Source organism: Mustela putorius, unplaced genomic scaffold (genome assembly GCF_011764305.1).
Source record: "Mustela putorius furo isolate JIRA1106 unplaced genomic scaffold, ASM1176430v1.1 tig00000592_pilon_pilon_pilon, whole genome shotgun sequence".
NCBI lineage: Eukaryota > Metazoa > Chordata > Mammalia > Carnivora > Mustelidae > Mustela > Mustela putorius.
In genome coordinates this window covers 11690306-11706163 of record NW_025421426.1, presented here as the reverse complement: position 1 = coordinate 11706163, position 15858 = coordinate 11690306, and the positions used below count along the sequence as shown (strand labels likewise).

General features: G+C 42.0%; 1 protein-coding gene across 12 annotated transcripts in view; it reads right to left on the bottom strand.

The window, feature by feature from the left end:
* Positions 1-15858, bottom strand: part of PTPRT (protein tyrosine phosphatase receptor type T) — a 1056651-nt gene that overhangs the window by 383692 nt on the left and 657101 nt on the right. For all 12 annotated transcript variants that reach the window (XM_045082202.1, XM_045082207.1, XM_045082203.1 and 9 more), the window contains exon 9: positions 6442-6551. In XM_045082202.1, coding sequence (XP_044938137.1) covers positions 6442-6551 — 110 coding nt within the window. The remainder of the gene's footprint in view (positions 1-6441; positions 6552-15858) is intronic.

Here is a 15858-nt window from a genome sequence, read left to right as displayed (position 1 = left end):
ATTCTTGCTTGGGCTGTGTTAGTCACTTCCTCTTATACCAACTTCTGCTCATCAGGACCACATTCCATACCACCCCCCGACCACCCCTCTGTGGACCAGAGCCATGTGTGAGTCTGGGGAAGAGCAGGACCTAAGGGGCCATTGTAGCCAAGCCAAAGGACAAGAGAAAGGTGTGCCTGGTGAGTCAGCACCTCCTGAGGGCCTCCTTCTGTGAGAGCTGGCTGGGAAGCCCAAGCCTGCAGCCAGCCCTCCTCTCTCCATCCCCACGTGCCTGCTCCAATCCCAGGCGGAAGCCCTCTGCGCCTCAGCCTTCTCATCATGTGCTCTGACGGAATGTGGATTTCTGGGGCCCCTGCTTTTTGCTTAGACCAAGCCCAGTCATCTGTATGCTGGAAAAATATTGACAATCCTCTGACCTATCGTACCTTTTCAAAGCGCTTCCACACGGGAATGCCGCCTTATTTTATGGAGGCGAAGTCTGTGTTTTATTTAACTCGGAAGGCCAGGAGCCTAGAATAGCTTGCAAGATAAATGTCAATCAACTCCAGCATAATCAAGACACCCATTCCTGCCTCATTAGGGTCCTCTCATTCCCTTTAAGCTTCTCAGATTTATACACTGTAATTAGAAACTTGGTGATTCTCAGTGCTCCACAGCAAGGCTTACTGGGAAGTTTCATGTGTCTGAATTTTAAATATTTTCACACTTCGTTAACCCAGTTGCCAGTGTAACATCTTCTGGCCCAGTTCCTTCACACTGTGTGGTTTTTATTTTTGGACAGAGACGAGAACAATTAATTGAATTGAAACACGTATTGATTACTGTTTTTCATGAGCTCCGAACAGCTTGCCTCTGAATGATTTTATTGAAGAGTTTTTAAACAACAGGCTGGATTGTTTCCTCGGTGACCCCATTCTGGTTGCAAGTGCCCGTCTACAGTTGCAAGGGTCTGTTATGGGCGAGTTGTGTCGTTTGTGAGAGCTGAGTCGGAGTGGGAGAGGCCACGGCAACCTTCACAGGCAGGCCCCGGACAGGGGAACCCTGCTATCTCGTTCAAACCCAAGCAGGGTTCTGGAAAAGTCTAGGGAGATGGCTTGATGTCCACATCTCTGGTGAAGCCACTCAGCCCTCCGGTCCCATGTGAGCAGGGATATTACTCCGTTCATTCAGTGGCTACATGGAAGCATCCTTCCTTCAAGGCCTGCAGTGTTTTCATTAAGCAGAGCTTCCTGGGTCTAAGCACTGAACTTATAAGCTGTCTTAGGCCAGTGTTTCCCATATTTGCATGTGCACATGCGTCATTGGGAGATCTTGTTAAAATACAGACTCTGATTCTGTGGGTCTGGGCTGGAACCCGAGATTCTGCATGTCTGATGTTGATCTGCTGGTTTGTGGCGACGAGGCCTCCGACATTACCCAGTTCTGAGCACTATGTGTCACAGTGTTAGGAAACTGATCACAGAGGTGCACTCTGTATGTGGCCCTAAAGTACAAATCCCCAAAGATCTGAGGCCATGGTCTAATTCATCCTAAGGCCTCCTGTCACAGTGAAGGTGAGGCTGGTTTCGGTGGGTTCTGAGGAGCACTCTGAGCTCCCACTTCAGTGCCCAGGGAAAGAGGTCATAACTGCTGGAGGTATTAGACTGTTTCACAGCCCCAGAGGGGCATTAGGCTTAGGGCTAGAATCCCATTCCTTAGGGAAGGGAGGTCCATGGTCTCATGGTCCATGGCTCCAGGGAGCACATCTAGATAAGAAAGTCCTGACTGAAAGAAAGGCGTCAAAGACCAGGTTAGCAGCAGGAAAGAGGCAGATGTGACAAAGTTCTCGCGTCTTCCATCTGGATACAAGATCTTCCCATAAGGAGCTGAGCCCTCCTTGCAGTATTACAGGAGATGGAAATGTCCTGGCCTCTGGCACCTTTTCCAGATGTCTCCAAGATGCCTGTGTACCCACAGCCCATTAGCCACACAAAAGCCAGGTAATCTTTTAAAGAATATAAATCGGATTCTTTCATTTCTCTACTTAAAATTCTCCTAGGGCTTTCTATGTTTCTCAGGATAAAACACAAACACTAGAATTCCTGCACAACCTGACCCTGCCCACACATTTCCCACGTGATCTCATCCTCCTCCTCCAGGGCTCCTGAAGCTACAGTCACCCTGATCTTCTTCCTGTTTGTTAAACTTGTCAAAGTCATTCCTACCCCAGGGCCTTTGCCCTAGCTGTTATTCTTCAAGTGTCATCACTGCTTTTGTGTTCAAAGACTCTGGCTGCAGGCAAAGTTTCAATAGCAGAGCAACTCCAAAATGAGGTATTAACCTGTGATTTTATGGATATGACATGGATTTATTTTTCTCTTGATTCTTACTCAGCTGAGGCCTGGAATGATCTGACACCATCATATTACAAAGAGGGGATGTAAGCCCAGAGAGAGAATGAGACATAACCAAAGCCACTCAGATTTGGCAGAACTGTCTAAGGAGGGACACAGAGGTTGTGACTTAGACTCATAGGAAAGGAAATTGAATTTTTAAAATTTACTTGAACCTACTATACTGAATAATATATACAATATTTACATAGTCACAATGTAGTCCTTCACCACATCCACTGCCCTTTTGACTTTTCACTTTGCCAAGTCCAAGATTATATATAGGATGGTAGAGAGAATCCTAGATTGATTTCTCTTCTATTTGTGTTAGCCTATTTTTCTTTGTCACAAAATATACTGTTTGAGACCAGAAGAGGGTGATTTGTAATTTATGGGTTCCTCTCTAGAAATTACAACCAGAACCTAATTTTAAAAATCAAATTGGTTTCATCTAATTAAATTTGGATATTGCCTCATAAACACATACTCTGTTATAAATGTCTTTAAAAGCAAGGTCTCCTGCTTGTGAGCTGGGGCAGGAATGGGTTGAACCCAGCGTGGAAGGGACTCCCTGTTTCTCTACTCAGGAGGACATAGTCTCATATCAATTGCTGAAGTTTTTTTTAAAGATTTTATTTATTTATTTGATAGACAGATCACAAGTAGGCAGAGAGGAAGGCAGAGAGAGAGAGAGAGAGAAGCAGGCTTCCCACTGAGCAGAGAGCCTGATGCAGGGCTGGACCCCAGGACCCTGAATTTTTGACCTGAGCCCAAGGCAGAGGCTTTAACTCACTGAACCACCCAGATGTCCCAACTGCTGAAATTTTCTAAGCAGTGGTGTGGTCTAGAGCACTACTGAGCCAACGGTCACGCCTGTCTGAACCATCCAGGACTCTCGTTCACATGGAGACTCTGATTTAGGAGGTCTAGTGGGGCCCGAGATGATATATTTCTAACCTGGTAATGCAATGCTGCCAGTCCATGGGCCACACTGAGTAAATGGTAAGGCATCCACACTTGAATTTAGGACCCACAAATTTGCCACCTCAGCTCTATGACCTTGGTCTCCACACATGACCTCTCCGACATTCGACTTCCTTATCATTATGTACTGTGAGAGCTAACGTTTACTGATGCTATTTTTTAAATGCCAAACACAGCATTAAACATACATAGATATTTATGGATCAGTGTAAGTGAGAGGCTACTTGATGTGCCGACGGTTACACAGCACACAAGGAGCAGAGCTAGGGTTCAGAACTAGGCTGTTGGACGTCAAAAGCCAGCATTCTTACTTTCTGAGGCTCCACTAACTTGGGAAGCACATGGTCACAGCTATGCTTTTTTAAAAAAATATTTTATTTATTTATTTGACAGATCACAAGTAGGCAGAGAGGCAGGCAGAAAGAAAGAGGAGGAAGCAGGCTATCCGCCGAGCAGAGAGCCCGATGCGGGGCTGGATCCCGGGACTCTGGGATCATCACCTGAGCTGAAGGCAGAGACTTTAACCCACTGAGCCACCCAGGCGCCCTGCCATGTTTATGCTCAAAATACAATGACCTCAGCCCATGACCTCTTTGGCTCCCTTCATAACAACATCCAAGAAGTATAGCATACTCCCGAAAGGTGACCTCCAGAGCTCACAAACAAGTCACACGGCTACAGCCTTCCATCCCTGGCTCTCTGTAATCACAGCCCAAAGAGCAGCCAAAAAGCTACCTGAAGGTGTCTCGGCAGAGCTTTGTCTGGGACAACCCATCGCAGAAATGCCGGCATCCCCAGTGACTGGTCTTAGAAACTGCACAAGATTCAGGGCTCACATGCAAAAGAGAAGAAGGGTGCCCTGTGCCAATCTATGCCCACCTTGGTGCCCAGAGCTCCAGAGAGTGTGCCGCACAATGAGTGTCAACTTTGAGGAACTACTGCTCAAACAGCGTGTGCCGCTCACGGCTGGGATCACTCTCTTGCTCTCTCTCCATCCATGCCTCTCTTCTTCTCATAGACCGGCACGACCTGCTTTCCCAACCCAGCCCAGCGTACATCCCATTAGAGGAAGAAGTATGCGGCTCCCAAGGAAGAAGTCGGTCTGTGCAGGGACAGGACTCTTCCTTCTACATGACTGAGCCCAGTGGTTTCCAAGTGCAGCTAGGCACAAGGACTAGGGCCTTTTCAGGACAAAGTTGTCCTCAATTCAAGGCAGAAAAAGAGAAAATAAGGAGACTCATGAGTTATTCATAAAGCTAAATTTATGCAATTTGAAGGACTGCCTTTTATTCTTAAATTATGTCCTTTCTGTATTTTTGAAATGATGTCTTTTATGAAATGATATTAATAAAAAATGGTAAAGAAATGTATGTTGGTCCTCCAAACCTTTTGAAGTGTTACTGGCCTGTGAATTCCAGAAATCTTGAACATCTGGCATAGAGAGCCATTTATGTAATAGTACCAAGTAACTTAACTCCCAGAGTTCTGGGTCCTTTCCCTCTGCTTTACAAAGAACTGGTCGCCACACACCATGGATGTCTATTTCACTTGTATTGGTTGGGGGGGTGGTCACAAAGAATGACAGGTTGCTTTGAAATGATGGGGCTTTGTCTCAGGTGAGGACCCGCTATTCCCTGGTGAGGTACTACTGAGCACATTCTGGGCAAAGTCGATAGGGCCCCTTCCCTCCTCTAGCAAGTTCCCCAGGAAGGAAGCTCCTCCCAACCATGTGGCCCAAGATGGAGCCTTAGGCAGCTCTTCTTTAGGGGAAGGCTGGATGTGGTGAGCTAAGGCATCTTCCGGAGGTGTTTTCTTTAGCACCATGCATGGTGGATGGCGTTCTCCTTTCTCAGAGAGCTCTGGGGTCCTTCCAGGTCTCTCTAGAGAGCTCCTGTGCCCACCAAATTCACCTAACTGTTTCTCCCTCACCACTGCTCTTTGACTTTCCTCCCTTATGTGGGGATGTTCTTTCCCAGCTCGCTCTCAGTGCACCTCAGTACCTCTCACTGCCTTCCCGCATGAGCCCTCGGTGTCTGCAGTGCATTTCAGCCCAGGGGAGCTCGGAACCTTGCCCACCTCAGACCCTCCAGTGGAGCCCGGAAGCAGCCCTCACCACTTCCATTCTACAGAGGAGGAAGTGGGCCTGGAGAGGGGAAGAACTGCCAGAGATCACGTGAGACTGTGGATGCTAGGCTCCATCCCTGCAGCTCTGGCTTCGACACTCTTCCCTCTGCACCTCTGCACAGCTGAGTTCTCCACTCTGCACCTCTGCACTGCCAAGCTCTCCACCACAGCGCTTGCCACAGTCTCCGGGGGTCTCCAGATATGCAGGGGCAGGGCGGGGGAAGGGAGGAGAGTCAACTTTGACCCCATCTCAGTACCAGCATTCAGCCCGACCTGCCTTATTGAAGGTTTGTTGCTTGTGTCTGTTTTGCAGTGGACTTCTACACACTTTGCTCTAAGTTGGAAAGTTTTCAGGAAGCCACCTGGTGTTGGCTTGATGGGTGTCTTCCTGCCAGAGGGGGTTCTGTTCCCCCTCTGATAGGATAAGGCCCTGCTGATGCTGGGAGGGCGCTTTCTCTGGTGACCCCGTCACCAGAGCAGCAATAAAATACGCTGTGGCTGCAGTGATATGAGGGCTCAGGAATCACATAGCCCCAGGGCAGAGACTGACATTGGGATTCTCCTGGAAGCCCAGAAGCTGGCAGGTGTAGGATGAGTATCAGGGGAGCACTGTGGTTTTCCAGACAAACTGAACTATCCTACTGTTGGCCAGGCAGGGGTCTCCTTGGCTATGCCGGGACAGTCTGCCTCCCCGGGTGCCGACTCCCTTCTCAAGACATCAGTCATCACTGCAGTGTGCGGTGTGTCCAGTTTTCTTTGTCACTGGGGCTGTCAAGCAGCTCGGCTGTATGCCCTTGTGTCTCCTTCCCACTACATTGTCAGAAACCCCTGCCTGAGTTGTGTCTCTCACTCACCTTCAAGCCCTCAATGGAGTTTGCACACAGGAGGCACGCATCCCACTTCAAACTGATGCAAACTGAACATAGCCAAGCCAAGTGATACAGCAAACGGGTCTTCCTACCTCATAGAGTGTGATGACCCCATTAGTCTCGTTGGGAGGCTTCCACTGGATGTAGATCTTCTCCTCAAAGGGCCCTCCTTGGATGGATTCTAGGGGAACAGCTCCTGGAACTACAGAAGGGAAAAGTTAGGAACCTGATGTCACCTTCCACTCCATTTCCCCAGCCCCATTAACCTAGAACAGCAGTTGGCCAAGCTTTCCTATGAAGAATCAGATAATGAATACTTTGGGCTTCGTGGGCATACAGTCTTTGTCACAATTGCTCAGCTTTGTGTTTATAGCACAAAAATAACCACAGAAATCCAGAAATAAATGGGTGTGGCTGTGTTCCAATAAAACTTTATTTAAAAAAAAAAACACACACTAGACTGCTGTTGACCCATGGGCCAGAGTTTGCTAACCCCTCTCCTGGATCGTCAATGGTCTTTCATCTCACAGACTGAGCAAGTCTGACTTTGAATTAAACTGACCAGCACAGGGAGAACATCAGTAGGTACCAGTACTCCTGGTGGGCGGGATTCTAGAATCAGACTCTTGCCTTAAGATTAGTAACTGAGGTATGCAAAGTGAGCTTCACTACCATTTTCTTGACCTTGTCAGATCCAACAGGATCCATGCGTCTTGAAACCTCAGTCCAATTACAAGAAGTCTGTCTCATTCCAAGAAGGCAGCTAGTTTGTCTCACTGCTGAGTCCGCATTGCCTGCCACATGGTAGAAGCTTAATAACCACTTGCTGGTTGGTCGAGTAGGTGAATAAATGACCCATGCCAGCATTGTGCCCTAATGAGCAAATCCATTCCTAGGCTGTTTCTGTACCCAGGTCAGTTTTCCTGGCAGCATCCTCCTGCTGGATTCCAGCATCATTATGACAGTCTGGAAGATACTGAACCATAAAATAAATGATTCTCCAAACTTCCAGTTATAACCCCCTAGGGAATCATGAATACATGTAAATCGTTACCGGATCTATTTATATTTTGGCATTATAAAAGCAGGTACTTTTGCTAAGCACTTACTCTTTGATCAGAATTTTACATACATTATTTCATCTAAGCCACAAAACAGCTCTGCCCAGTATGTATTATCTCGTTTGTGCTGATAAGGGAACTGAGGCTAAGAGAATTAAATAACTTGCTCAAGGTCATCCGGCTCTTAAGTTGTAAAGAGGGAACTGAACACCTGTCTGTGAGCTTCAAAGCATATACTCTTAATCATCATGCTATGCCTCTCCCGATATAGCCTTGGCCATATGTTGCAATCAGTTCCCTATTGTTAAATTAAAATATATTTAGTTTTTCTCATTATGGACATGATACGCAGAATTTTTTGAATATTAAGAATATACAGATAGGGTAAAAAAAGAAAAGAACAAATCACTCACAATCCCCATAACTGGGGATATTTTTCCAGTATTTTTATGCCTATGCATATACATATTTTGAAAAATTAAACTCCTACAGCGCATAGTCTGTTGTGACCTTCTTTTATCACTGAACGAAACACAGATTAAAAAAAAAAAAAAAAACCTTAAATGTTCTTTGGGGCCATGCATTTTAATGCCCCATTATAGTCACCATTATTATTGGGCATTAAAATTGGTCTGAATTTTTTATGATTATAAGTAACATTGCAATGAGAATTCTTATAAATAAGCATTTTCATGAAACTCTGCTGATCTCCCTAAGAGAAATTCTTGGAAATTAATTTATTGGGCCAAAGTAGATGAACTATTTTATTTTTAAGGCTTTTGACATGTCTTGTCAGATTGCCTTCCACAGAGTTTGTACCATTCTGAGCTCCCCAAAAGAAGAACATGACTATTCCCAATCCTTGCCAACACTGACTATTTAAAAAATTAAGTGTATGTGTGTGTATCCTTTTTTGAAAACTGGAGAGTGCAGGTTTTTTTTTTTCCAGTTTAATTGGCCATTTGCATTGATTCTTTTATGAACATGCTCTTTATACCCTGTTCTCATTTTCCTCTATGGTTCTTCATTTTTGTCCATCGTTGTCTTATGGGTTTGTAATTATAATCTGTTTTTAAAGATATACGATTTTTTTTTGCATAGATTACAAATATTTTTGTCAGTTTTTCACTTGCTTCTTGACTCTTTAAGGTATCTAGAAGCTTCTAAGTTGTCAGATCTCTAATTGCTTTCCCTTATCTATTCATCCTTGTCACAAACATCAGGACTTTGAGGTAAGCGCACAAAGTATCGGGAGAATTATAACAAGCAGAGAAAATCTAGTCTGGTAAGTCAGGATGCTCAGTGGGAGATAAAAGACAATGGATTAGTAAAAGTTTCTAGGGTGAAAGTGTGGGGGGTAGGTGTTGGAATGTGGTGAGTCACTTTGTGGGGGCAACCGTGGAAGAAGCAAGGCCATCCTGGAAAGAAAGGATGGTAATTCGTCAACAGGGTGATGATGGTACAGAAAAGCAGCAGATGGTGCAGGAGATTGGCAGCTGCTTAGCGAATGTGATTTGGTGGTGATGGATAAGGGGGAAACAGGGAAGCGCTGTGTCAAAAAAAAACCCAGCTTGTCTGTTTTAGACACCTGGAGTGGTCAGAGTGCTGTTCATAGAAAGGGAGCCTTAGAGGAGGGCTAGTTTTGGAAAGGAAGCTGGTGGGTTTTGTGACGCGTTGCTTGAGGTGTGTGTAGAACACCTAAATGGCAACACTAAGTAGCAGGTAGACAGATCAGATTGGGTGACTACTTAGAGGGGCACCAAAAAGCAGGTCCAAGGCTAAGCCAAGAGGAACTACAATCTTAAGAATCAAAAGGAAACGAAGAAACTGAGAAACCGAGAAGCCATGATTCAGAGAGGAACCTCTGAACCAGGAATGAGGGCTGTCATGGAAGTAGTTGAAGGGGGATCTAGAAGGGACTGGTTCACAGTGATGGATGTGACTGGATAGTCATGGAAACTGTGTGCTTCAATTTGCCCACTGAATGTACTGTCTTCAAGGTTACTTGTGAATTACACAAGAATAACTGAAGGGGAAAGCTGGCCTCACAGCCCTCCTCCTGTGGATCGAGGAGAGAGCCAAAGGTGAGGGACTGTGCCCACACCGGTCAGCGATTTGGGCCACGAGGGGCAGGGAGACAAGAAGAGCAGGGATGGACTATGGGCCACATCAGTGGCCCCTATGCCCCATGGGCGGGAGAGGTTATGACGGAATGGCAGGCGATCAGGAAAAATCCAAAAGTGAAGTAAGAGGTAGAAGAGTGGAAAAGAGACAGGAAATGACTGGAGTGGTGCTGTCCTGAAAAGACAGGAGTGGTGGTGGGTGGAAAGAAAGCACCTTCCCTCTTGCAAGAGAAGACGAGAAAATGTGCAGCTGCTTTGGAGAGGACAGAGCTGAGGTGTCCTTAGGGCTCCATCTTCTTGAGAAGCGAGAGTGAAACCATCTGCCAATAGTCAGGAAATTCAAGAAGCTTTAAGTGGTGCGAAGTGAGCTGGATGGAGAAATGTAGAGGCCAATCTTCCCAGGGGAGGCTGCGAGTGTGACGATCAAGCTGCGACCTGTTCTCCTCCAATTCCAGTTTGGAGAAAATTCTCTTTCTCACCCCAGGTCGGAAGAAGGGTCATCTGTATGTTCTTCTATGGGATTTATCCCCACCTTCCTTTGAAACCTAACTCATTAATCCATCTGGAACGTATTTTATACACTGCACAAAGTAGAAATCTAAGTACAGTTCTTTACAGTTTTCTTAGGACAATTCATTGACCGGTCAGAACTTTCCCCAGTGATTTAAAATGCCATTTTACTAGCATGTTCGATGATTTTATAGGCTGACATGTGTTGTGTGGCTCCTGTTCTGTTTCACTGAGCCTCAGCCTCTTCTTCTGACAGTATCTTTCTGCTGTGTACATATAACACGTTTGAATAGTTGACAGAAAAAAGCTCTTTTTTTTTATTATTATTCTTTTGTGAAGTTTCCTGGGCTCTCACTATCCATTTGTTTTTCTAGAAGAGCTTTGGAAAAATTTTACAAAACTTCAAAAATGTTCCGGTCAAACTTTTGTTCCAGTTGTATTCTTTACTTCTCTGAGGGACAAATGACGTCTTTTTGTAATGGGTCCTCCTATCAGTAATGCTGCCTAAATCTTCACCTATTAATGTTCCTTTTTTGTCCCTCCCTTAAAAATCTGTTTTTAAAATTTCTTACAAATTGCATTCCTAGGACTTTATTGCTTTTGTTCATATTACTTTCTACTCTATTAAAAAGCTTTTCTTGTGAAATCTGTCATAAGACAAAAATACATGGAATAAATGTATTTTATAGTTCATAAAATAATTATGAAGTGAACACACATGTACCCACTATTCCCTCTAAGAAATAAAATATCACTGTTTCACTGAAGCACCCTGTGTATCTGATACTGCTGACTTCTCTCTCCCCCTTCCAAAAACCAAAACCAAAAACACTCAATCGTGTAACTAACCTGAATTTTATGTTAATCATTCTCTTTATTGGGAGTTATATATATATACTCAGACCTCATACTAAGACATCATTTTGTTTCTTCTGGCTTTCTTATACATACATACATTCTTATACCTACATACTTTCTCATACATTCTTATACATACATACAATTCATTATATGATTTGCATTTGTCACTCAACATTGCTTGAGATTCATCTGTGTTGATGCATGTGTTTTATTTTATTCATTTTATGAATATAGCCTTATTTTTCATTCAGTAGATGGTGAGATGTGCTATAGATGGATGATAGGATGACTTCTCAGAAGAGCTAACTTAAAACACAGCACCTATGAATATTTTTGGACATTCAGTTGAATATTTATAGATTTCATTTAGGTGTACCTGGGAATAGGATAGGTAGACTAAAGGTATACATGTCTTCAGCTTTACTGAATAAAGTCAAATTGTTTTCCAAAGTGGGGGTAACAATTCATACTCCTTCAATATTCTGAAAGTTCCCACTTCTCTAAATCCTTACAAACACTTAGTCTTGTCAGATTTTAAAATTCTAGACCATCTAGTGAGCATGAACTCACACTTCATTGAGGTTTTATTTGGTTTTAATAATTTCCTTTTAGCTTTATTTACTAAAGAGGTTTACTAAGTAAACATTTTTGTTTATTGAATATTACTATCCTTTTCTTATTTATTTGTAGGTGTTCTTTGTATATTCTTGTTACTGATCCTTTTATTGGCTATGTGTGCTATAAAAATCTTCTCTCACTTCGTGTGCTTTCCTTTTCTTTTATGCTACCTTTGGATAAAGATCAATTATTTATTTCAATGAAGTCAAATATCAGATCTTTTCTAGAAAAGGAAAGAGAAAGACTTAGTAACTTGATTTCAGTAATCATTTCACAATGTATATGTATGTTAAATCACGCTGTTGTACATCTTAAATATATACAATTTTATTTATCAAGTATACCTTGATAAAGCTGGGAAAAAACCCCAACAGACTCAGTAGCAGATGCTATTGGTGTCCTGCCCATACATTAGTGCTTACTGCAAAACATCTGTTACTCTACCTGAAGGCTGTGAAAGCAAACTTGGTTTCTATGCAGGGTAAGCACAAAGTCTCAGAGAGTTAATGCCCCTAAAACATCCTTCAAGAAATGAATGACAAGAAGCTAATGGATGAGTATCCTAGTCTCCTCACTGTTTGGTTGGGTTAACTACATGACATATTCTATATATACTTTTCAAACTACCTCCAATAAAAGTGACTATTATATTGTTGTTGTGGTGGTGGTTGTTTCCAGCTCAATGAGAACCATTATTATCATGAAATACAAAACCAAAAAGAGGAAAGCAAAATTAAAAAGTAAAGGTGAAATTTAAAAAAATGGAAAAATGCAAATTCATCCTTTTAAAATTCTTAATCTCTGTTTCTATAATTATCTTGTCATGGAGCAGGAAGATTTCAAAAGTCACTGCTGGTCTCTGGATCACACTTGGAGTGGCATGATTCTAAAACACAGTTATTGACAAGGTAATTTTCTTGATAACACACTAATATTGGCTTCCTTCCATCCATTACCACTCTTCATTACCAGACCACTTCCTAATCCAACTACTTGCATTTGAATCATTATCCCAGGGTTAGATAAACCTAAGCAAAAATAATAAACTCCAACAAAAAAAATATTATTTAAGAAATACTTTCTCTTAGGTCATAAGAATATTTTCTTAAATTATCTTCAAATAATTTTAAAATGATGACTTTTGTAAAATGTCTTTGACTCATTTATAATTGTGTTTTCATGTATGGTATGAGTCAGGGATCCAATTTCAATTCTTTTCCCTATCCTACCACCACTTAACGAAAAAGAAAAATTTATTTACTCAACTGATCTCCATGCTACCTTTGCCTTCCATCACATTTCCACCTACATATGGGTCTATTTCTAGGTTCTGTTTTGTTCACTTGTTCTATTAGACTATCCCACTATCAATACCACATCTTCCTAAGAAACAAAGATTTAGGAGTCTTAATATGTGGTGGAGCAAGGCCTGTAACTTTGTACTTCAGGTTCAGAACTCTCTTGGCTATTCTTTTTTTTTTTTTTTTAAGATTTTATTTATCTATTTGTCAGAGAGAGAGAGAGACTGAGCATAAGCAGGGGGAACAGCAGGCAGAGGGAGAAGCAGGCTCCCCTCTGAGCAGAGAGCTGGATGTGGGGCTTGAACCCAGGACCCCAAGATCATGACCTGATCTGAAGGCAGACACTTAACCAACTGAGCCACCCAGGTGCCCCTCTCTTAGCTATTCTTGCCTTTTCTCTGGCATATACATTTTAGGGTGACCTTGGACATTTTTTTAAATATCTTGTTTCTGTATTGGAATGGCATGAACTATAGATCAAATGGGAATAATTTAGGTCTTTCTATATCATGTCTTGATAATATTGAGTTTTCCCACCCATAAACATAGCATATCTCTCATTTAGGTTTTCTTTAATCTCATTCAGTTCTTTATACAACACTTATATATACTCTACATCTTGAAATCTTATGTTAGGTTCATTCCTAAATACCCTATATTTTTATTGCTATTGTAAACAGTATCTTTAAAAACATACCACATACTTATTGGGTGATTAGAAAAGCAATTGGCTTTTAAATGCCAACTTTTGTCAAGCATGTTACATTCTCTTCCTAATTCTAATAATTTGTGTACAAATTTCTTTGGGTTATCTATGTAAATAGTCATACCATCACAGTTGATAATAGTTTTGTTCTTTTCCAATCTTTTAACTCTATTTAATTTTCCTGTCTTCAACCAGAGCCATCAATATGATATTTAGCGGAGATAATGGTAAGTATCTGTGTGCTTTCCAATGTTAAAGAAAATGATTTTATTATTTCATCCTCAACTATGATGTTTGAAGGTTTCTTAGTGTCCCTTTATCAGGATAAAAAGGTCCTTTTTATTCCTGGTATACAAGGATATTTTCTTTTTAAATCATGCTGAGTTTTAACTGATGCTTTTTTGTGCCTATTATAATAATGATACATTTTTGTCCCTCTCTGAGTTAATGTAGTGAATTATATTAATGGATCTACTAATGTTGAATCAATATTGATTTTCTAAAATAAGTTATTATTTTCCTAGTGTATACAGCAATGGATTGTCTGCTAATATTTTGTTTGTGGTATATGCATTTAATTTTTCTTTTTCTTATAATAAGCTTGTCTGGTTTTGATATTGAGATCACACTAAAGTCATAAAATGAAGAGTCAAGTGTTACTTCTTTTCTTGGTCTTTGAAGGTACATTTGTAAAACTGGAGATACCACTGCCTTGAGTGTCTGTACTTGTAAGACCATTCCAAACTGGTGTTTTCTTTGCTAGAAAAGTTTATTAAACTACTGATTCTATTTCTCCATTTGCTGTGAAATTATGTAAGTTTTGTGTGTAGGGGGGTGAGTGAAATTTTGGTTTATAGTTTGCCAATAATTTTTCCATGTCCCATAAGTGGTAAAATTTATCAGTATAAAAGGGTATTTAGTATCTTCATTTTATCCCTTTGTGAAATAAACACCACATAAGCATATAAAACAAATATTCATCTTATTAACTTATGAATAATCAATTTTATGCCCTCAAAAGATAGCCTTAACTTCATAATAATAATGAATCTTGCTTTTCATTAGAATTTTTATTTCCTAAATACATTCCTAAGCTAAATTCCTAAATACATACATCCCTAAGCTCTATAGGGTTTATTATTAAATAAAAATCCTAATATAGTAAATAGTGCTAAACTCTTACAAAGATCAGTCTGGGAGAACTAGCCTTTTTACATTATTGCCTTCCACTCCATTTATTGCCTTCCACTCCATTCTACCCCAGCATTTATTTCTATATTCTGGTGAGAATATGGATTAGTGTTTTATTCTGTTCTTAAATCTTGCTTCTTGCTGTAATGCTCAGGGGACATTTGCTTTGCATTATCAGATTAGTCCCCTTTAATAAAAATGAAAGCATATTTTCATCTGTCCAATAATCTTTCCTTATGCAACCTTACAAAAGGTAGAACGAGATGGTTTACTTTGGTGGGTCAAGATGTGTGTTGCTAGTGATTATCGGAGTCCCTGTTTCAAATATTTCTAACCCAGAGGGAAAGGGAAGAATTTAGATATACCCATCTATTACTTGGCCACAGAAGAGGTCTAGGTGCTTGAGGGTGGGGTGGGGAAGGTTTGAGAAGGAAAATAACCAGGTGGCAGGAAGCTCCTTGTCAGAGAGACAACAGTTTTGATATCTTTAAGGCAGTCTTAAGTCATCTGGAACACTGCCCCTACCTGTAACTGGAACATCTCTTCCCAAAGCTTCCCTTTCATTAAATCCTTTTCTTTTACCATATGCAGGCTTGGAGAGAGAGAGCTCTCCTTCTCTACACTGTGGACTGATGACGTTTCCTGCTCTCCAAACCCTCACTCCATCCACTCCGAGCTCCATGAACTCACCCTTGCCTTCAGCCCTGGTCAGTCAAAGTTGGAGGGTCTCAATGCAGTTAGGCTTGGAAGCCTTTCCTCTTGGGCCCCCGGGGTGAGGAAGGGGCCTCTTTCAGTGAAGTTACTGCAAAGACATCTTTGCCCCATGGAGGTCCCCTTTCCTCAACACGGCATTGCATCCCTTCCTTTCGGCCTGGGGATGGCATCCTCTTCCAGTTCCCAGGGCAGGTTTAGTGGTGTTCTTCTCTCATTTCTTTGGGAAGGTAGTTTAAGAATCAGATTGCCACCTTGAATGGAAACTCGCACTTTTGCCCTGTGGCCCCAAAAGGCAGCACTGTGTAATGACTAAGATCACAGGCTGAGCCAGGCTGTCCTGTTCTTGCCATCTCGTTGTATAACCTGAAGCAAGTTGCTTAACTTCTTTGTGCCTCAGTTTCCTTCAAAGTGGGGGATAAAAATA